The sequence below is a fragment of the Oncorhynchus tshawytscha genome, linkage group LG25 (genome assembly GCF_018296145.1).
Source record: "Oncorhynchus tshawytscha isolate Ot180627B linkage group LG25, Otsh_v2.0, whole genome shotgun sequence".
Classification (NCBI taxonomy): Eukaryota; Metazoa; Chordata; class Actinopteri; order Salmoniformes; family Salmonidae; genus Oncorhynchus; species Oncorhynchus tshawytscha.
Window position 1 is genome coordinate 28346089 of NC_056453.1, and position 21809 is coordinate 28367897.

General features: G+C 44.2%; 1 protein-coding gene across 1 annotated transcript in view; it reads left to right on the forward strand.

Annotated features, from left to right (window-relative positions):
- Positions 1-21809, forward strand: part of camkmt (calmodulin-lysine N-methyltransferase) — a 187350-nt gene that overhangs the window by 139620 nt on the left and 25921 nt on the right. Inside the window, exons 5-8 of the mRNA XM_042306201.1 lie at positions 2826-2877; positions 4702-4765; positions 8096-8162; positions 14011-14085. Coding sequence (XP_042162135.1) covers positions 2826-2877; positions 4702-4765; positions 8096-8162; positions 14011-14085 — 258 coding nt within the window. The remainder of the gene's footprint in view (positions 1-2825; positions 2878-4701; positions 4766-8095; positions 8163-14010; positions 14086-21809) is intronic.

The window sequence follows — 21809 nt, forward strand, 5'->3', positions numbered from 1 at the left end:
TCTCTCTCTCTCTCTTCTCTCTCTCTCTCACCTCTCTCTCTCTCTCTCTCTCGCTCTCTGTCTTCACCTCTCTCTCTCTCTCTCTCTCTCTCTCTCTGTCTTCACCTCTCTCTCTCTCTCTCTCTCTCTCTCTCTGTCTTCACCTCTCTCTCTCTCTCTCTCTGTCTTCACCTCTCTCTCTCTCTCTCTCTCTCTCTCTCTCTCTGTCTTCACCTCTCTCTCTCTCTCTCTGTCTTCACCTCTCTCTCTCTCTCTCTCTCTCTCTGTCTTCACCTCTCTCTCTCTCTCTCTCTCTCTGTCTTTACCTCTCTCTCTCTCTCTCTCTCTTCTGTCTTCACCTCTCTCTCTGTCTCTCTCTCTGTCTTCACCTCTCTCTCTCTCTCTCTCTCTCTGTCTCTCTCTCTCTCTCTCTCTGTCTTCACTCTCTCTCTCTCTCTCTCTGTCTTCACCTCTCTCTCTCTCTCTGTCTTCACCTCTCTCTCTCTCTCTCTCTGTCACCTCTCTCTCTCTCTCTCTCTCTCTCTCTCTCTCTCTCTCTCTCTCTCTCTCTCTCTCTTCTCTCTCTCTCTCTCTCTCTCTCTCTTCTCTCTCTCTCTCTCTCTCTCTCTTCACCTCTCTCTCTCTCTCTCTGTCTTCTCTCTCTCTCTGTCTCTCTCTCTCTCTCTCTGTCTTCACCTCTCTCTCTGTCTTCACCTCTCTCTGTCTTCACCTCTCTCTCTCTCTCTCTGTCTTCACCTCTCTCTCTCTCTCTCTCTCTCTCTCTCTCTCTCTCTGTCTTCACCTCTCTCTCTGTCTCTGTGTGTGTGTGACATTTCAGTGTTTTGTTTTATTTTTATCAATTTGCCAAAAATAAAATATGAACTGTTTTTGCTTTGTCATTATGGGGTATTGTGTGTAGACTGATGAGGAAAAACAACAATTTAATCCATTTTAGAATAAGGCTGTAACGTAATAAGGGTAACGTAACAAAATGTGTGTATATATATATATATATATATTATTCAAAATGTAACAAATTACTACAAATCTACACACAATACCCCATAATGACATGGTGAAAACACGTTTTTAGAAATGTTTGCAAATGTATTAAAAGTAAAACACATAACTATTCAGACCCTTTGCTATGAGATTCGAAATTGAGCTCAGCTGAATCCTGTTTCCTTTGATCATCCTTGAGATGTTTCTACAACTTGATTGGAGTCCACCTGTGGTAAATTCAATTGATTGGACATGATTTGGAAAGGCACACACCTGTCTGTATAAGGTCCTACAGTTTACAGTGCATGTCAGAGCAAAAACCAAGCTATGAGGTCGAAGAAATTGTCTGTAGAGCTCTGAGACAGTATTGTGTCGAGGCACAGATCTGGGGAAGGGTACCAAAAAATTGCTACAGCATTGAAGGTCCCCAATAACACAGTGGCCTCCGTCATTCTTAAATGGAAGAAGTTTGGATCCACAAAGACTCCTAGAGCTGGCCACCCGGCCAAACTGAGCAATAGGAGGAAAAGGGCCTTGGTCAGGGAGGTCACCAAGAACCCGATGGTCACTCTGACAGAGCTCTAGAGAACCTTCCAGAAGATCAACCATCTCTGCAGCACTTCACCAATCAGGCCTTTATGGTAGAGTTGCCAGACAGAAGCCTCTCCTCAGTAAACGGCACATGACAGCCCACTTGAACTTTGCTAAAAGTCACCTACCATCCCTACGGTGAAGCATGGTGGTGGCAGCATCATGCTGTGGGGATGTTTTTCATTGGCAGGGACTGGGAGACTAGTCAGGATCGAGGGAAATATAAAAAGAGCAAAGTACAGAGGGATCCTTGATGAAAAGCTGCTCCAGAGCACCTTCCAACAGGACAATGACCCTAAGCACACAGCCATGACAACGCTGCAGAGGACAACACATTCCACAAATGAACTTTTAACAAGGCACACCTGTTAATTGAAATGCATTCCAGGTGACTACCTCCTGAAGCTGGTTGAGAGAATGCTAATAATGTGCAAAGCTGTCATCAAGGCAGGGGTGGCTACTTTGAATGATGTCTTCAGTATTATTCTACAATATAAAAATAAAGAAGAACCCTTGAGTGAGTAGGTGTGTCCAAACTTTTGACTGGTACTGTATATATATACACTGAGTGTACAAAACATTAAGAACACCTTCCTAATATTGAGTTGTACCCCCCATGTTGCCCTCTGGTGTGTGTATCCAGTACACAATGTCAGCAGCACCACAGGGAACCCAACAGCCATCATTACCTTAATGTCCCTGCTGCAATACAAACTCCTATTTCCACCAGGAGATAAAGGCACAACATTGTCACTGTCAACAGCCTCAATTCATCGGGGCATGGACTCTACAAGGTGTGGAAAGCATTCCACAGGGATGCTGGCCCATGTTGATTCCAATGCTTCCCACAGTTGTGTCAAGTTGGCTGGATGTCCTTTGGGTGGTGGACCATTCTTGATACACACAGGAAATTGTTGAGCGTGAAAAACCCAGCAGCATTGCAGTTCTTGGCGCACTCAGACCGGTTCACCTGGCACCTACTACCATACCCCTATCAAAGGCACTTAAATATTTTGTCAGGCCCATTTGCTCTCTGAAAGGCACATATAAACAATCTATGTCTCAAGGCTTAAAAATCCTTCTTTAACCTGTCTTCTCCCCTTCATCTACACTGATTGAAGTGGATTTAACAGGTGACATCAATAAGAGATCATGGTTTTCACCTGGATTCACCTGGTCAGTCTATGTCCTGGAAAGAGCATAATGTTTTGTACACTCAGTGTAAATGTACAGTATCTCTCTCTCTCTCCTAGGGGTGCGGTGTGTGAGTTGGGAGGAGGGATGACCTGTCTAGCAGGGCTCATGGTAAGTGACATTTCTTCCACACACATTCAAACATACTACCCATATGTCACATTTCTGCACAACCGTGTCTGCTCTCTCACTAATCAAGTGGACCCCTTGTGAATCCATACACACACACACTCACACACTCCTACTGTTGTGTGTGTGTGTGTGTGTGTGTGTGCGCGCGCAGGGGAAGCAGAGCAGAGAGCCCTAGGCCTGCCCCTTGTGCTGACAGGTTGAGGGATTGTTAGCCGAGGTCTTAAGAGCCCCTCCACATCGACAGGCTTTAGCGTGTCATCGATCCGCCACCGTCTTCAGAAGACCAGCCTGCCTTTATCTCCCTGGAGTCAATATCCCGTGTTGTGACATTGCAGGCTGCTGCTGGAGACCTTCCCTCACACCTCTCCCCTCCTCCCTCCTTTTTCCCAACCTCATTCCTTACCTCCTTCCCTCCTCCTCTTCTTGCCCATTGGCTTCCTGTATCTTTTCTCCTCTCCTCCATATCCCCTGCCCTCCTCCTAATCAGTTCCTACTTCCTCCATCTACACCTTCTCTCTCCCCCCTTCTCCTTTCTACTCCTTCATCCGCTCTCTCTTCCATCATCTTCTCTCTCCATCTGTATGCTTCCTTTGCATCTCATCCTCTCCCTTTCATTCTCCTCTCTCTCTCTCCTCTTTCATTCTCCCCCCCCTCTCTCTCTCTCTTTAATTATCCCCTCTCTCTCTCTCTCTCTCTCTCCTCTCTTTCATTATCCCCCCCCCTCTCTCTCTCTCTCTCTCTCTCCTCTCTTTCTGCCTGTCCCTCTCTCTCTCTCCTCTCTCTCTTTCTCCCTGTCCCTCTCTCTGTGTAGTTCCCTGTAGGGGGTCTGCCTCGGCAGAGTTTCCAGAGTGAGTGGAGTCCTGCTCTTCTCTTCTGCATGGCTGGCCTAAGCCCTGTTCGGCTTGGGGCTCCTTCTCCCCGTCTGGCCAGCTGGTGGGACAGGGCTTGCTGTCCCCTTTACACCCCACAGGGAGAGAGGGGGAGGGAGCGAGCAGCCCACTAGGGCGAGAGGGAGGAAAGGAGAGAGGAAGAGGGGTGAGGGAATGTTCATGGCTCTCTCTGTATTTTCTGGTGCTGAATTGGAGTGGAGGTGTGTGGGGGGTGACTGACATCTGATGGTCTTGTCAGTGTGTCATAGAGCATTTGACAACATTGATCTTATATGAATGTGCCACACACACACACACACACACACACACACACACACACACACACACACGATTTTAAAAAAGGGAATAAAAAAGGGTGCAAACATAGAAAAGACGGGGTTGTAAAGAAGCTGAAGCAGCAGCACAAAGCTCCCTCGTCTGCGGTGCAAAGTTATATGAAGGGCATCTGGCAGGCCGAGAGCAGAGAGCAGAGTGACAGCGCGCGTGATGGCTCCGCCCGATAAACACAAACCGGCAAATGAAAGGCTCTCTGCTCGCCATCATCCCCTGTCACAATGCAATTACTGAACAGACTGATAGCAAGATAGAGGCCCACAGCTAACGGGAATGATAAAAGTATTGACTGATTTGATTGAATGATTAAAATAATGCAGACATAAAATGGAGGGGAAAAAGGATGACTGAGAAAAGGAGGGAGGGGAGGGAGGGAGAGAGAAAGGGAAGATGGAGAGAGGGAAGGAGAGGGAGCTGTTGAGAATGAGGCTTTGTAGATGAGGCGATGCTTCTGTCTTGTGTGTTTGGAGAGGGAGGGGGAGTGACTAACTCTCTCTAGGGGTCTTTTGCTTTTATTTTGGGTTCTTGTCCTCTTTTTGTCTCATCTTTCACTCTCTGATTTCTCTCTCTCTCTTTTCAGATTGCCATTTGTGCTGACGTGAAGGAAGTTCTGTTATCAGATGGGAACGAGAAGGCTATTCAGAGTATCCTCCTCTCTCTCACTCCATCAGAGACCCAAACACAGCACTCAGCCCTGGGTCATTAGCAACCCCATAGAGACACTGTGTGTGCGTGAGCGTTTGTGGGCATGTTGGTTGTCTGTATATGTGTGTGTCTGTGTTTTTTTTTACAAGGTCAGAGAATATTACAGTTGTCTGAGAATGTGAGGGAATGTGCATTTTCACAAAGACACACTCGGCACTCTGGTGCCCAATATCACTTAGAATCCAGCAAAATGTCCCTTCCATACCATTTCAATCCATCCTTCTACAGTTGTGTTATATGAGTGATTGAAAGTGGTCGGTAAGACCTTGCCCCATTTGAGTGAAATAATTGCATACTATCTCAAAGTATCTCCAAATGCATGTCTTTTCAACTCCCTCTCAGGGCCAAAGCCACAATGCTAGATGACTGAGCATTTAATTCAATTCAATTCAATTCAATTCAATAAAGAGGCATTCCATACAAGATTGTCACAAAGATATTTCTAATGTTTTGGATCTTCCTGAAATTAAATCCATAGAAAGGCCATTGGTGGAAGGATGCTTGGCATACCTTCCAAATCTGTATCCAAAATAGTTATTGGGAAAGAACTAATTAAAGTTGAGAAATGTGTGACATTTTAGTCTTACCCAGGCCTCCTTTAAGACACTACAATGATGGATGACTCTGTAGACGCTAGCAAGCCATTCTAGGTGTAATTTAAATCTCTACAGTGTGCTCTGAAATTTGAGTAGTCTTTAAATGTAAATATCATAAAATGACCCTTCATTGATATATATATATATATATATATATATATTGTTATATGTAACACATACTCTACAAGAACATCACATTTCCAGAGTGGGCTCTGTGCTGCATTTGTTAAATGTTATGATAGGATCAGATCCAGGTCGGAGTTGTTGGTGGCATTGTTGTTGAGCAACTGGACTGCATCATTGATTAATGTGACTTTCCTTCTGTTTGTTTTGCTTGGGGCAACGGAACGGCCTACCCAGAGGTAATGTGTCTCGTGTCCCTTCACCTGTACCCACACTGCCAGCTCCCTGCTCTCTCATTGGTTTGCACTGATAGCTCCTTGCACTCTCATTGGTTAGCGCTGTCTACCCACCCTCCCCAGCCCTCTCTTCTCAATTGTACCAGCACGATAAAGAGAAATCTGTGGCTTTTACAAATGCAGGAAACCTACACACACAAAGCTTGGACAAAATACATGGTTCAGATATAGCTGAAGAACTGCTCACCACAATGAGACGTCATTGAATATCACGGAGGCAGTAACAATAGCATCGCTGGGCCTCTGATGACGGAAACGTACACAATTCAGAGTTGACTGCAGCTTTGTTTAAAGAGAAAAGAAAGAAGTTGGCGGGAAAGGCAGCCACAGAGATGGACAATCAGCTGTGTTGCCCAATAGGCCACTTTCACAACATTCACAGGCTTTTTCCCCGAGATACTATTTTTGTGTAGTCGTTCTCATAATAGAAATAGATGGAATGGTGTGATAAGTGTGAGAAAAGAGAAAGAATGGAGAGAAATAGATGAGCAGATATGGCTATTGAGAGTGGATGAAATAGAATAGGAGTTTCTCTCAATCAACACAACATGTACAGTAAGTACCCTCTCAAAGTCGCTTTTTCACGTTCTTAGTGTAAATATGTAGCAACTAGCATATATTATTATTTAACCGGGCCTCGCACGTACACATTGTGCCATACAGCCACACACACACATTTGTGCCATACAGCCACACACACACATTGTGCCATACAGCCACACACACACATTTGTGCCATACAGCCACACACACACACACAGCCGCACACATTGTGCCATACAGCCGCACGTACACATTGTGCCATACAGCCGCACGTACACATTGTGCCATACAGCCGCACGCACACATTGTGCCATACAGCCGCACGTACACATTGTGCCATACAGCCGCACGTACACATTGTGCCATACAGCCACACACACACATTGTGCCATACAGCCACACACACACATTGTGCCATACAGCCGCACGTACAGTAGACACACGCTCACCAAGCACCATCACTCCTGACCTTGAATTACAAACTGAAAATTGTTGATCATTGTCTGATTCATGAATGTTGGCTGCTTCCCCCCTGTGTGACGACCCAGAAGGACAAATATTCCTCAGCTTACACACCCAGAACAGACAAATAAATGCACTACTAGGAGTATGAGTATCTACTTACAGTATAGATTAATGTGTTTATGTGAGAACCTGTTGAATTGTTGAGTGCTTGTTAAGTGTTACGTTATTTCTGAATCCCTGTCGGTCCGAGTACTGTATTTGTGTGAGTGACTGAGAGAGTGTGTACAAGCCTGTTAGGGTTGACCTTCATTTGAATTGACCCCAACCAAACCTGTTACACCACTGTATGTGCATGGCTGTTACAGCTCGTGTGTGTGTGTGTGTGTGGGGGTGTGTGTGTGTGTGTGTGTGCACCACTTGGCAGTGTGTAGGATGACCTCTCCCCCAGTGCGGTGGTACTGATGAGATTACCCTGTAAGCTCCTCTCCTCCTCAGCCCATGATCCCAGTGTGCTGACTCTCTTACTACACAGACCTGCCCTGTGTGTGTATGGTGTCTGTCCGAACATTTGTGTGTGTGGTGTCTGTCCCGAACATTTGTGTGTGTGTGTGCATGCATGTGTATGTGTAAGGGCCCATCCCTTTGATCTAGGATTGGCTCTCCATCCATCCAGCAGATACCTCTCCCTCTCTCCCCCCTCCCCCTCTCTTTCCTCTTCGCGCTCTAGATTGGATTTGCTACAGCTTTTTGCTGCTTTAAAGACAGATAAATCCTAATTGAATTGCCTCAGCACCGGCCCTCCAGACAGTGTATTAATAGACCGGTTGACATCAATCAGCCTGTGTGTCATAGTGGTGATGTGGTGAGCTCCTCTCAGGCGTAGGCTACAGGTTAAAAGCCTTCTGATTGATCTGCTGGCCTCCATTAAGTCCTGCCCTGCCCTGCCCTGCCCTGCCCTGCCCTGCCCTGCCCTGCCCTGCCCTGTTCAGGTCTGTTCAGGTCTGTTCTGTTCTGCTCTTCTCTGCTCATTTCTGCTCTGTCCTGTCAAGCATCTGTCAGCCTCTCACTTTGCCCCCGGAGTTCAGGGATGGTGTGTGTGTGCGTGCTTGCGTGCCCACAGCTGATAAGTTACCACCAAAGACCCCAAACCTGCCTAATAAAATGCTAGATCATGTCAGTAGCTGCATGTGACTAATGTTAGTTGTGAATGTGAGATGTTTAGTTGTAACCTTAACCAGGTCACCAGATGTGCGTGGAGTCATCGAGAGAAACAGGCAGGCCGGTGTCTTTGGCTCCACAGATGTTTCCAGCAGGTGAGACGTTCATCTGATAACACCTCCCTCTCTCACACCTCTCAAATCTCTCTGTCACTATTACTTTAATGAAATCCATATATGGGTTCAGCTCAATAAGTCACCTCAGTTATCATCACTGTGGAACAGTCATTCTTATTCCCATGTAAAATAGACTTTTGAGTGACTAAAATATCACCCATAATATTTTTGGCAGATAGAAATAAAAAATAAATTTTAAAAATGTAGTAAGTCATTTTTCTCATGGCTTTTACAACCAGGAATGTTTGAAAAGAGGCTGGCATTGACTGACATCTCTTTGAAACGCCTATGTCAAGAAACTTGGATGCAGTGTTGCAGTAAAATCATCTCAATCAAATGTGGTGAAACACAAAGCAACTCAAACAACATGGAAATTGCAAAAAATGATGTCAACTTTTTTAAACATCCCCCATTTGGCATGTCTCTTGCGATGCCATTCACAGCAGCACTGACTGATGTGTTGACATGACAACTACCTCAGAGTTTTGAACAAACCTTCCCCCCCTTTTGTTCCATGCTGGCTGAAGACCTAGCTAGCCGGTAACTAGCTAACACCAGACACAGATGAAGACCTAGCTAGCCGGTAACTAGCTAACACCAGACACAGATGAAGACCTAGCTAGCCGGTAACTAGCTAACACCAGACACAGATGAAGACCGGATAAAGCTAACACCAGACTAGCTAGCCGGTAACTAGCTAACACCAGATGAAGACCAGCAGATGCTAACACCAGACACAGATGAAGACCTAGCTAGCCGGTAACTAGCTAACACCAGACACAGATGAAGACCTAGCTAGCCGGTAGCTAGCTAACACCAGACACAGATGAAGACCTAGCTAGCCGGTAACTAGCTAACACCAGACACAGATGAAGAACTAGCTAGCCAGTAACTAGCTAACACCAGACACAGATGAAGACCTAGCTAGCCGGTAACTAGCTAACACCAGACACAGGTGAAAGGGAAACATATAAGTATCTTTGCCAGAGATGAATAGTGTAAACTTTTTATTATGCTGAACAAAATTATAAAAGCAACATGCAAAGTCTTGGTCACATGTTTCATGAGCTGAAATAAAAGATCCCAGATATTTTCCATACGCACAAAAAACACATTTCTCAACAAAAGAAATTGCACTCCTTTGTTTACATCCCTGTTAGTGAGCATTTCTCCTTTGCCAAGATAAACCATCCACCTGACAGTTGTGGCATATTAAGAAGCTGATTAAACAGCCTGATCATTACACAGGTGGACCTTGTGCTGGGGCGATAAAAATCCACTCTAAAATGTGGAGTTTTGTCACACAACACAATGCCACAGATGTGTCAAGTATTGAGGGAGCAAGGACTTTGCAGGCTGATTGCAGGAATGTCCACCAGAGCGGTTGCCAGATAATTTAATGTTCATTTCTCTACCTTAAGCCACCTCCAACTTTGTTTTAGAGATTTTGTCAGTACCTACAACCTGCCTCACAACCGCAGACCGTGTGTAACCCCGCCAGCACAGGACCTCCACATCCAGCTTCTTCACCTGCAGGATCGTCTGAGACCAACTGATGAAACTGTGGGTTTGCACAAGTAAAGAATTTCTACACAAACTGTCAGAAACCTTCTCAAGCTGATCTGCATGCTCTTTGTCCTCACCAGGGTTTTGACCTGACTGCAGTTTGGCATCGTAACTGACTTCAGTGTACATTTGCTGACACCCTACAGTCAAATGATGTCTCCAGTAGAGTAGGTAACTAGCTATATAAACCACGCCCCTCTGCAAACACGCCTTCTCCGATGTTGGTTACAGGGCGGTACTTATTTAAATTAGGTAAGAGAATATCATGTTACCATTGGTGTATTAAAATGAGAGTGATGTCACCGTATCTCCTTAATAATCCACCTCCTGAATCCAAGTGTTTGACATGGGGGAGGGGACCAGTAACTTTATGATCAAACTTTATCAATGTAGAAGCAACAGTCATTTTTCACACTTAGGTCATCATACTGGTTTCATCCAAATATCATCACATTTCATGAAAACATGATTCTGATTGTTCATGACCTTTTAAGGCAAATAGTTAAGTCTGGGTTAGGGTTAGCCATGCTTAACTGCTGCTGTTGGGGAGTCAGGGCTTATTACATGGTTACAGTATGTAAACCTCAAGGTATCACCCGTCCTGATTGAGGTAGAGGTAAAGGAGGTGTGTCTGTGTGTGTAAATTTATCAAAGCAGAACGATTCGGTCTAATTGGATGTCTTCATCCAGAAACCATCAAAAGAACCCCCACGTCACCAGTCATTCTGTTGTACCCTGGATACAGGGATAGTTCTAGCTGAAAAACACCATTCATTACCTCCCTAAAAAGTAATTTTGTCGTTCAGCGATCTCACTTACTTGATCCCAGTCTCCCTCGCTTCCCCTCCTCTACTCTCCCTCCCTAGCTCTTTCCCTTGCTCCCTGCACCACCCTCCCTCCCTAGCTCTTTCCCTTGCTCCCTGCACCACCTCCCTCCCTCGCTCTTTCCCTTGCTCCCTGCACCACCTCCCTCCCTCGCTCTTTCCCTTGCTCCCTGCACCACCTCCCTCCCTAGCTCTTTCCCTTGCTCCCTGCACCACCTCCCTCCCTAGCTCTTTCCCTTGCTCCCTGCACCACCTCCCTCCCTCCTCCTCGTGTATTTACACGGGATGATGAAGTGAAAAAGTAAACGTATAATTAGCCTGCATTACTTTGATTGTTTTCTTTTCAGATTAAACCTCCTGTCAGAACGCACGGTTTGAGAGGGGTGAAGGTCGCCCCGCGATTGGATGAGGGGGGATTGCTTTTCTCAAGTCACTGAATAAAAAGCAGGCGCGGGCCCCCTGCCAGGAGATGAGATTGTATTTCCACAAGACATAATTTTTGTTTACTGAGTGTTAATAATGGTTTATTAATAATCCCATTTGGCTGTCTGGGGCCTGGACCCGATCTCTTGAGAGAGAGAGACAGAGAGACAGACAGAGACAGAGAGAAAAAAAAAGAGTCAAGTGTTTAACTGGCTGAAGAGATGGGGAGATGGAAAGGAGAAGGAAGGAAGGAAGACGTAGTGACCACAGGCAGGGCGTGGATAGTGTATAGGAGGGGGCTGTCAGGAGCTGGGGCTAGAGACTGTACAATAACATTAATAGCAGGAGCAGCCCTTGCGGTACAATACAGTAGTACTGATGAAGCTCCTGTAGACATGGAGAGTACCTGTCAGTGGTCACAGCAGTCGTAGTACTAGCAGTGGGATTCCTGGGCTGAGACAATCGAGCTGTTGATTTCAGGTGTCATGTCAGATAGGGCTCTCTCTGAGAGGTCTGACGAGGTGTGTTTTACCTCTGTGCACTGAGGCACACACACAGTGGGGGGCGTTGAGACACCAGGGGACAACACACTGAGAAGGGAAGAAAGGAGGGAGGAAGGGAGCAGGACAAAGGGAAAGGGAGCATAACTTATGTTTAATGGAGAATGAGCATATTTGTACCTGATTGTGTGTCCGTAAACGATAGTTAGTTACCCTACAGTATGTTACTCTCCCCTAAGCCCTTTGCCATTCTAAAAATACTCCAGTATCCCTGCACATTGTAAATGTGGTATTGGCACTGACCTTGTATATAGCTTCCTCTCTTATTTCTCATGTTTTCTTTATTATATACAATAGCAGTCAAAATAACACCTATGGAATCATGTAGTAACCAAAAAAGTGTTAGACAAATCCAAATATATTTTAGATTCTTCAAAGAAGCCACCCTTTGCCTTGATGACAGCTCTGCACACTCTTGGCATTCTCTCAACCAGCTTCACCTGGAATGCTTTTCCAACCGTCTTGAAGGAGTTCCCACATATGCTGAGCACTTGTTGGCTGCTTTTACTTCACTCTGCGGTCCAACTCATCCCAAACCATCTCAATTGGGTTGAGGTCGGGTGATTGTGGAAGCCAGGTCATCTGATGCAGCACTCCATCACTCTCCTTCTTGGTCAAATAGCCCTTACACAGCCTATAGGTGTGTTGGGTCATTGTCCTGTTGAAAAACAAATAATAGTCCCACTCAGCGCAAACTAGGTGGGATGGTGTATAGCTGCAGAATGCTGTGGTAGCCATGCTGGCTAAGTGTGCCTTGAATTCTAAATAAACCACTGCCAGTGTCACCAGCAAAGCAGAAAGACTCTTGTTTTGTGGGTACTATTTAATGAATCTGTCAGTTGAGGACTTGTGAGATGTCTGTTTCTCAAACTAGACATTCTAATGTACTTGTCCTCTTGCTCAGTTGTGCACCGGGGTCTCCCACTCTTTCTATTCTGGTTAGAGCCAGTTTGCACTGTTCTGTGAAGGGAGTAGTACAGAGCGTTGTACGGGATCTTCAGTTTCTTGACAATTTCTCGCATGGAATAGCCTTCATTTCTCAGAACAAGAATAGACTGACAAGTTTCAGAAGAAAGTGCTTTGTTTCTGGCCATTTTGAGCCTTTACTCGAACCCACAAATGCTGATGCTCCAGATACTCAACTAGTCTCAACTAGTCTTATTGCTGCTTAATCAGAACAACAGTTTTCAGCTGTGCCTACATAATTGCAAAAGTGTTTTCTAATGGTCAATTAGCCTTTTAAATTGATAAACTTGGATTAGCTAACACAACGTGCCATTGGAACACAGGAGTGATGGTTGCTGATAATGGGCCTCTGTCTGCCGTTTCCAGCTACAATAGTCATTTACAACATTAACAATGTCTACACTGTATTTCTGATCAATTTGATGTTATTTTAATGGACAAAAAATTAGCTTATCTTTCAAAAACGAGGACATTTCTAAGTGACCCCAAACTTTTGAACAGTGGTGTATATACGGAACAAAAATATACTGAACAAAACTTTTAACACAACATTTAACAATTTTACTGAGTTACAGTTCATACAAGGAAGTCAGTCATTTGAAATAAATTAATTAGGCCCTAAACTATGGATTCCACATTACTGGGTAGGGGCGCAGCCATGCATGGGCCTGGGAGGGCATAGGCCCACCCACTTGGGAGCCAGGACCACCCACTGGGGAGCCAGGCCTTGCCAATCAAAATGATTTTTTTTCCCACAAAAGAGCTTTATTACAGACATAAATACTCTTCAACTTCATCAGCTTTCCGGGTTGCTGGTCTCAGACGATCCCGCAGGTGAAGAAGCTGGATGTGGAGGTCCTGGGCTGGCATGGTTACACGTGGTGTGCGGTTGTGAGGCCGGTTGGACATACTGCCAACTTCTCTAAAATTACGTTGGAGGTGGCATATGGTAGAGAAATTAACATTCAATTCCCTGACAACAGCTCTGGTGGACATTCCTGCAGTCAGCATGCCAATTCCACACTCCACCAAAGCTTGAGACATCTGTGGCATTGTGTTCTGTGACCAAAGTCTACATCTTAGAGAGCCTTTTCTGATCCCCAACACAAGGTGCACCTGTGTAATGATCATGATGTTTAAACAGCGTTTTCATATGCCACACCTTTCAAGTGGATGGATTATCTTGGCAACGGAGAACTGCTCTCTAACCAGGATGTAAACAAAGTTGTCCACAAAATTGGAGAGAAATAATATTTGTCTATATGGATATTTTTTTTCAGCTCATGAAACATGGGACCAACACTTTACGTGTTGTGTTTATATTTTGTTCAGTGTATATATATCTATATTCGTTTTTTAAGGAATTACTTTTATTAGGTATACTATTTTGATATTGATTATTGCACTGTTGTGTAGAGCTTGAAAGTTAAGCATTTCACTGTACTTTTGCATGTGACAATAAAACTTGAACTTCTACCCATCCTACAGAGTGGTCAGGTGGGACTGTGAAACAGATGTCACAGCGCTGGAGGGACACTTTGACATCGTCATGTGCGCAGACTGGTAGGTACAGCCGCCAATGACCCCTGATGCCCCTGGCGAGTTGCAAGCGGGCTCTCGGCTGGGCACACCCACGAAGTTCACAACTTACCCCTCTACACACACACACGTACATACATACTGTACATACATACAGACGTACCTCGTGGCAGACTGACGTGGCTACTTTATTATTTCTGCTCCTGTGACAGTTATCAGAAGGGCTCCATCAGACAGCCCCTCTCCTCGGGTTATTTCCCCTAGGTTGACTCCGAGAGGCATTTCCATTTTGACAAAATTGCCTATTTTTCATGCTTGGCGTCCCAGCAAATGGATGACTTAGGCAAATTGCAAATAATTACGCCTTGGCGAAAAAGAGAGAGAGATGAGGAGAGAGCGAAAGACAGAGAGAGAAGGAAAGGGAAAGGGAGTGGGGGAATAGAAAGGAGCAACACAAACATCTCAATTAGCTCCAGCTCCTTAACACAGATCTTAGTGCTGATCAGGAAATGAAGAGCTCTCCCTTTCTCTCTCTTTCTCCCTCGCTCTCCTCTCATCATCTCATCTCAGTCCCATATCTATTTCTGTGTGTTTGTTTTCCCCTCTCCTCTCTCTCTCCTGCTCTCTGTCCATCCCGTTGATGTCAACTTTTTGGGGTCAGCTGTTTGTAGGGCCCAAAACGTAATCTTGTGGTTTCTCACGTTGTTTAGTTATACAGACTGGATTCAAATATGTACAATGTTTTAAATATATGAAATGTACTTGATGGCCCTGAGACATCTTTATCCAACATACCTCTAGATCAGGAAAGGGACTATCTGGAATTCCTGTCGCTCAGTGTTCCTCAACCCACTCAATGTAAGGAGCGCTATAGCTAACTCAAGTGTAAGTGTAGCTGTGAATAATCCAGAAAAAGAGGGGATACTCTAATGACAGGGATCCTATGATAAAGATTATTCCTGGTTCTTACACCTCACTTCTAGTCTCCATCATCAATCTACACCATCTGTCTGCCACTCACATAGAGTAGTATGAGCTAGAATCCCTCCAAAAGTGTCTGAAACGCTTGACCTGTGCCCACCCAGGAGGGGAACATGGCTCTCAGCCCGTCTCATTTCTATGATACGTTTATGACCTCCTAGATAAGTGGAGCATTAGGAAAGTTAGCATTATTCTAATGTCACACAGATTTCAGGTAATGGGCAGGTGAAATGAACAGCTGTACAGAGTGGGTAATAGGGGATACTTTGTGTGGTGTGTGTGTGCGTGTGTCTGTGTGCGTGTGGTGTGTGTGCGTGCCTCTGTGTTGATGCATCATTTTTACATGTGTGTGTTTGCGTAAGTGTGTGTATGTCGGTGTATGTTTGTGAGTGCATCATTGTGTAAGTGTGTGTGTCTGCCTGGTGTGGAAGTGGCCGTTTTGACTGTCGCTCTGTCCCCCGGGCGACCGGTGTGTAATTGTCATGGTCAGGAACGAGACAGAGTGATGGCTGAGCGATTAACGAGCGGAGCGCGGCAGGCTGACGATCACCTGCGAAAAGGTCAACAGCCACACTTCTCCTCCAATTAATTATAGTCTTTCAGACAATGGCGCTGCAGCAGAGAGCCCACTGACTGCTGGAGGAGAGAACAGACCTCTCACATACAGATATACTGTATGCACACAGTCACACGCGCGCACGTACATACACTTATGCACACGCACTCGCACAAACACAGACAATCACACATTCACACATACATGGAGAGTGGACGCTGACTGAGGAGAGAGACATGTACAGACACAGAAACACATGGAAACATACTGCACACATGTATAGCAGGAAGAATGGCACTGCATGTGGTGTTTGGTGGAGCTCGTGACCTAAGAGGTTGAAATAGAATTGGCTTTGTGGATTGTTCATTTAAGGGAGGGAATGATGAAAAGAAGTATCTGTAGCCAAACATTGTCTTTAGGGTGCATAGAATGAGACACCTGCTCACACAGACAGCATATGTGAAGAGGTGTGTTTGAGCATGTGTGTGTGTGTGTGGCACTGTAGAAGAAGAAAATGATCACACACTGGTGTGTTGCTGTGCTGGGATTCCTGCAGAGATGTGTGTGTGTGTGTGTGTGTGTGTGTGTGTGTGCGTGTGCGTGTGCGTGTGCGTGCGTGCGTGTGAGAGACACTATGTCTGCTTGGCGACTAGGACACTGGCACGTCTGCTGGCTCCTCTAAGCTGCCCATGTGTGGGCATGAAGATAAAGCCCTTTGTGTGTTCACCATTGCTCGGTGTTTGTGTGTGTCATCATTGTGTCTTATACAGTCACACACACAGTCTATTTTGTATCCTTTTTGAATCTCTGTTCTCCCTGATTTACTCATTTCTATCCAATACTGATAATTGACCCTACTTTGTTATATACATCCACCTGTGAGTAAGCCAGGTGTACGTGTTTGTGTGTCTGTGTCAATGCGTGCGTGCGTGTGAACGTGTGTGTGTGTGTGCGTGTGCAGGGACTGGGGTGGGCTTACTTTTTAGAAATCCCTTTCATTTCACAAAAAGCATTGCATCAGCCGCAGCCACAGAAGAATTAGTGATATGCAATAAACAAATAACACAATGCAACATCTGTAAAAAAAAATAAAAAAATAAAAAGCCTGGCTCAAAAAAGGGAGGGTTTTTACTCTAATCGTCAGTAGCGTCAATCATCTGATTAGAGTAAGCAGCTAAGCAACACCCTATGATTTTCCACCAGTCATTTAGTAAATGCCTTCCTGTCACTGTGTCCTAATGGGTCAATGGATCCTTCAGGTTTCACTGTACAGATGAAGTTAATGCTGCCAGGATTAGTCCAGATTTAGTGCGGAAGTCGGGTCATAGCCACAGTCCCCTGCCCGTACGTACACACACACACACACACACACACACACACACACACACACACACTGAGATCACACCTCAAGCTTGGTCAAATGACACACACCACAGGGTAACCGTCCTAGATTATCAGCAGTGAGTTTAGTCACTTGTCGGGAATATCTAAGTCACTCACATTCGCTTCTCAGGCCATCCCAAAAGAACCCAGACTACATCCTCAATTTCTCCCTGCATGCGCACGCACACCCATATTCCAGTCCACCCATTTCTGCTCTGTTGTTCTCACCATGTCATCCCATTTGGCCCCCGGAGCGATAAGAGATGGATCTGGGTTAATATACTTCTGTAATGCACTACTGCTGCTATTTATAGAGCCTTGCTAAGTGGCCTTGTTTTTCTTGGAGCGTCTTGGAGTGCCGGGAGAATACCTAGGACAGGACAGGACAGCCCTGTATCCAATCCAAAGAGGCTTTGAGTGGTCAGGATATACTGTAGTGCCCCATAAGGAGACAGATGAGAGGTATTGAGAGTATTATCCAGTCAATGTGTGATACACAGGGACATTGTGATTTGTTCTGTCTATAGAAAAAGAATCCCAAGTAATTATAATTCCATGGTTCCTTTCCTATCATGTTAAGAGAGTGAATGTGTTCCAATAGGCCCAAATTACTTCCTGTTCATGTCTCCTTTTCTCCACTGCGACTGATAGGTAAATGCACTAAATGCCTTTCCATTTTATATAGCCTTTTCATTAATCAGGTCCTCTGAGCTAAGTGATCAGGAAGGGAAGAGGACAGATAGAGGAGGCTATTAAAGAGTATTAGTAGACATGACAGATGTGGGATTTTAATTTGAACAGTTTCTCACAGCAGGACAATTATCCTGGAGCAAAAGGAAATGTGAATTATTGTGTGGAGAATTATAATTAATGGACAGGAAATATCCTGCAACAACAGGGTGATCAAAGTAAGATCCTACACCTGTAGATGTTGTACGTACATTTATATATAATTTCCTAAATGGACACTTTACTTGATTAGTCTAAGAGAAGATTGGATTGTATGTATGTATGTATGTATGTATGTATGTATGTATGTGTGTATGTATGTATGTGTGTGTGTGTGTGTGTGTGTGTGTGTGTATGTGTGTATGTATGTATGTATGTATGTATGCCTCTCTCATCTTTTTAAGTGGGAGAACTTGCACAATTGGTGACTGACTAAATACTTTTTTGCCCCACTGTATGTATGTATGTACAGTGCCTTGCGAAAGTATTCGGCCCCCTTGAACTTTGCGACCTTTTGCCACATTTCAGGCTTCAAACATAAAGATATAAAACTGTATTTTTTTGTGAAGAATCAACAACATGTGGGACACAATCATGAAGTGGAACGACATTTATTGGATATTTCAAACTTTTTTAACAAATCAAAAACTGAAAAATTGGGCGTGCAAAATTATTCAGCCCCTTTACTTTCAGTGCAGCAAACTCTCTCCGAGAGCATCATGAAGAACAAGGAACACACCAGGCAGGTCCGAGATACTGTTGGGAAGAAGTTTTATATCTTTATGTTTGAAGCCTGAAATGTGGCAAAAGGTCGCAAAGTTCAAGGGGGCAGAATACTTTCGCAAGGCACTGTATGTATACAGTATACAGTATACAGTACCAGTCAAGAGTTTGGATACTCTTATCCATTCAAGGGTTTTTATTTACTTTGACTATTTTCTACATTGTAGAATAATAGTGAAGACATCAAAACTATGAAATAACACATGAAATCATGTAGTAACCAAAAAAGTGTTAAAAAAATATATATTTTATTTTTGAGATTCTTCAAAGTAACCACCCTTTGCCTTGATGACAGCTTTGCAAACTATTGGCATGTTGGGTCCTTGTCCTGTTGAAAAGTAAATGATAGACCCACTAAGCTCAAACCAGATGGGATGGCATATCGCTGCAGAAGGCTGTGGTAGCCATGCTGGCTAAGTGTGCCTTGAATTCTAAATAAATCACAGACGGTGTCACCAGCAAAGCACCCCCACACCGTCACACCTCCTCCTCCATGCTTCACGGTGGAAACCATACATGTGGAGATCATCCGTTCACGTACTCTGCATCTCACAGACACGCCAATTGGATCCAAAAATCTCACATTTGGACATCAGGGCAAAGGACATATTTCCACCAGTCTAATGTCCATTGCTCATATTTCTTGGCCCAAGCAATTCTCTTATTATTATTGGTGTCCTTTAGTAGTGGTTTCTTTTCAGCAATTTGACCATGAAGGCCTGATTCTCCTCTGAACAGTTGATGTTGAGATGTGTCTGTTACTTGAACTCTGTGAAGCATTTATTTGGGCTGCAATCTGAGGTGCAGTTAACTCTAATGAACGTATCCTCTGCAGCAGAGGTAACTCTGGGTCTTCCTTTCCTGTGGTGGTCCTCATGAGAGACAGGTAACTCTAATGAACGTATCCTCTGCAGCAGAGGTAACTCTGGGTCTTCCTTTCCTGTGGTGGTCCTCATGAGAGACAGGTAACTCTAATGAACGTATCCTCTGCAGCAGAGGTAACTCTGGGTCATCCTTTCCTGTGGCGGTCCTCATGAGAGCCAGTTTCATCATAGCACTTGATGGTTTTTGCGACTGCAATTGAAGTAACGTTCAAAGTTCTAGAAATGTTCCATATTGACTGACCTTCAGGTCTTCAAATAATGGTGGACTGTCATTTCTCTTTGCTTGTTTGAGCTGTTTTTGCCATAATATGGACTTGGTCTTTTACCAAATAGGGCTATCTTCTGTATACCCACACCTACCTTGTCACGACACAACTGATTGGCTCAAAATGCATTAAGAAGGAAAGAAATTCCAGAAATTAACTTTTAACAAGGCACACCTGTTAATTGAAATGCATTCCAGGTGACTACCTCATGAAGCTGGTTGAGAGAATGCCAAGAGTGTGCAAAGCTGCCATCAAGGCAAAGGATGGCTACTTTGAAGAATCTCAAATATAACATATATTTTGATTTGTTCAACACTTTTTTGGTTACTACAGTTCATGATTCCATATGTGCTATTTCATAGTTTTGATTTCTTCACTATTATTCTACAATGTAGAAAATATTACAAATAAATAAAAACCCTTGAATGAGTAGGTGTGCCCAAATGTTTGACTGGTACTGTATACACAGTGCATTTGGAAGGTATTCTGACAACTTTACTTTTCCACATTTTGTTACGTTACAGCCTTATTTTAAAATGGATTTAAAAAATAAAAAAAATCTCATCAATCTACACACAATACCCCATAATTAAAATTTTTAAAATGTTTTTTATACATTTTTGCACTCTTATTAAAAATTTAGAACAGAGAAATATTTAAACCCTTTGATATGAGACTCGAATTTGAGCTCAGGTGCATCCTGTTTCCATTGATCCTCCTTGAGATGTTTCTTCAACTTGGTTGGAGTCCACCTGTGGTAAATTCAATTGAATGAACATGATTTGGAAAGGCAGACACCTGTCTATATAAGGTCCCACAGTTGACTCTGCATGTCAGAGAAAAACTAAGCCATGAGGTCGAAGGAATTGTCTGTAGAGCTCAGAGACAAGATTGTATCGAGGCACAGATCTGGAGAAGGGTAGCAAAAAATGTCTGTAGCATTGAAGGTCCCCAAGAACACAGTGGCCTCCATCATAAATGGTAGAAGTTTGGAACCACCAAGAGTCTTCCTAGAGCTGGCCGCCCGGCCAAACTGAACAATCGGGGGAGAAGAGCCTTGGTCAGGGAGGTAAATCAAGAACCCGATGGTGTGTGGAAAAAGTCAAGAGGTCTGAATACCTTTTGAATGCACTGTATACTTAACTCAGTTGTGTTTATATATTTTGTTAAAGTTCATATGAGGAAATCAGTCAATTGAAATAAATAAATTAGGCCCAATCTATGGATTTCACATGACTGGTAATTTGTTGGTCAGAGATACCTTTAAAAAATGGGCCTCACAATGGGCCCCTGGACCTCATCACTGTATTTTTGGGCATTCAAGTTGCCATCGATAAAATGCAATTGTGTTCAGTGTCCGTAGCGTATGCCTGCCCATAACATAACCTCATCGTCACCATGGGGCACTCTGTTCACAACGTTGACATCAGCAAACCGCTCTCCCACACGATGCCATACACATGTTCTTTGGTTGCGAGGCCGGTTGGACATACTGCCAAATTCTCTAAAGCAACTTTGGAGGCGGCTTTATGGAGAGAAATTAACATTCAATTCTCTAGCAACAGCTCTGGTGGACATTCCTACAGTTAGCATGCCAATTGCACGCTCCCTCAACTTGAGATATCTGTGGCATTGTGTTGTGTGACACAACTGCACATTTTCGAGTGGCCATTTATTGTCCCCAGCACAAGGCGCACCTGTGTAATGATCATGCTGTTCAATCAGCTTCTTGATATGCCACATCTGTCAGGTGGATGGATTATCTTGGCAAAGGACAAATGATCACTAACAGGGATGTAAATACATTTGTGCACACATTTTGAGAGAAATCAGCTATTTGTGCGTATGGAACATTTCTGGGATCTTTTATTTTAGCACATGAAACATGGAACCAACACTTTACATGTTGTGTTTATATTTTTGTTCAGTGTACTGTATAGTACACTACATGACGAAAAGTATGTGGACACCTGATTATCGAACATCTCACTCCAAAATTATGGGCATGAATATAGAGTTTGTTCCCCCCGTTGTCCCACTCTTCTGATTAGGCTTTCCACTAGATGTTGGAACATTGCTGTGGGAACTTGCTTCCATTCAGCCACAAGAGCATTAGTGAGGTCCGGCACTGATGTTGGGCGATTAAGCCTGGCTCACAGTCGGCAT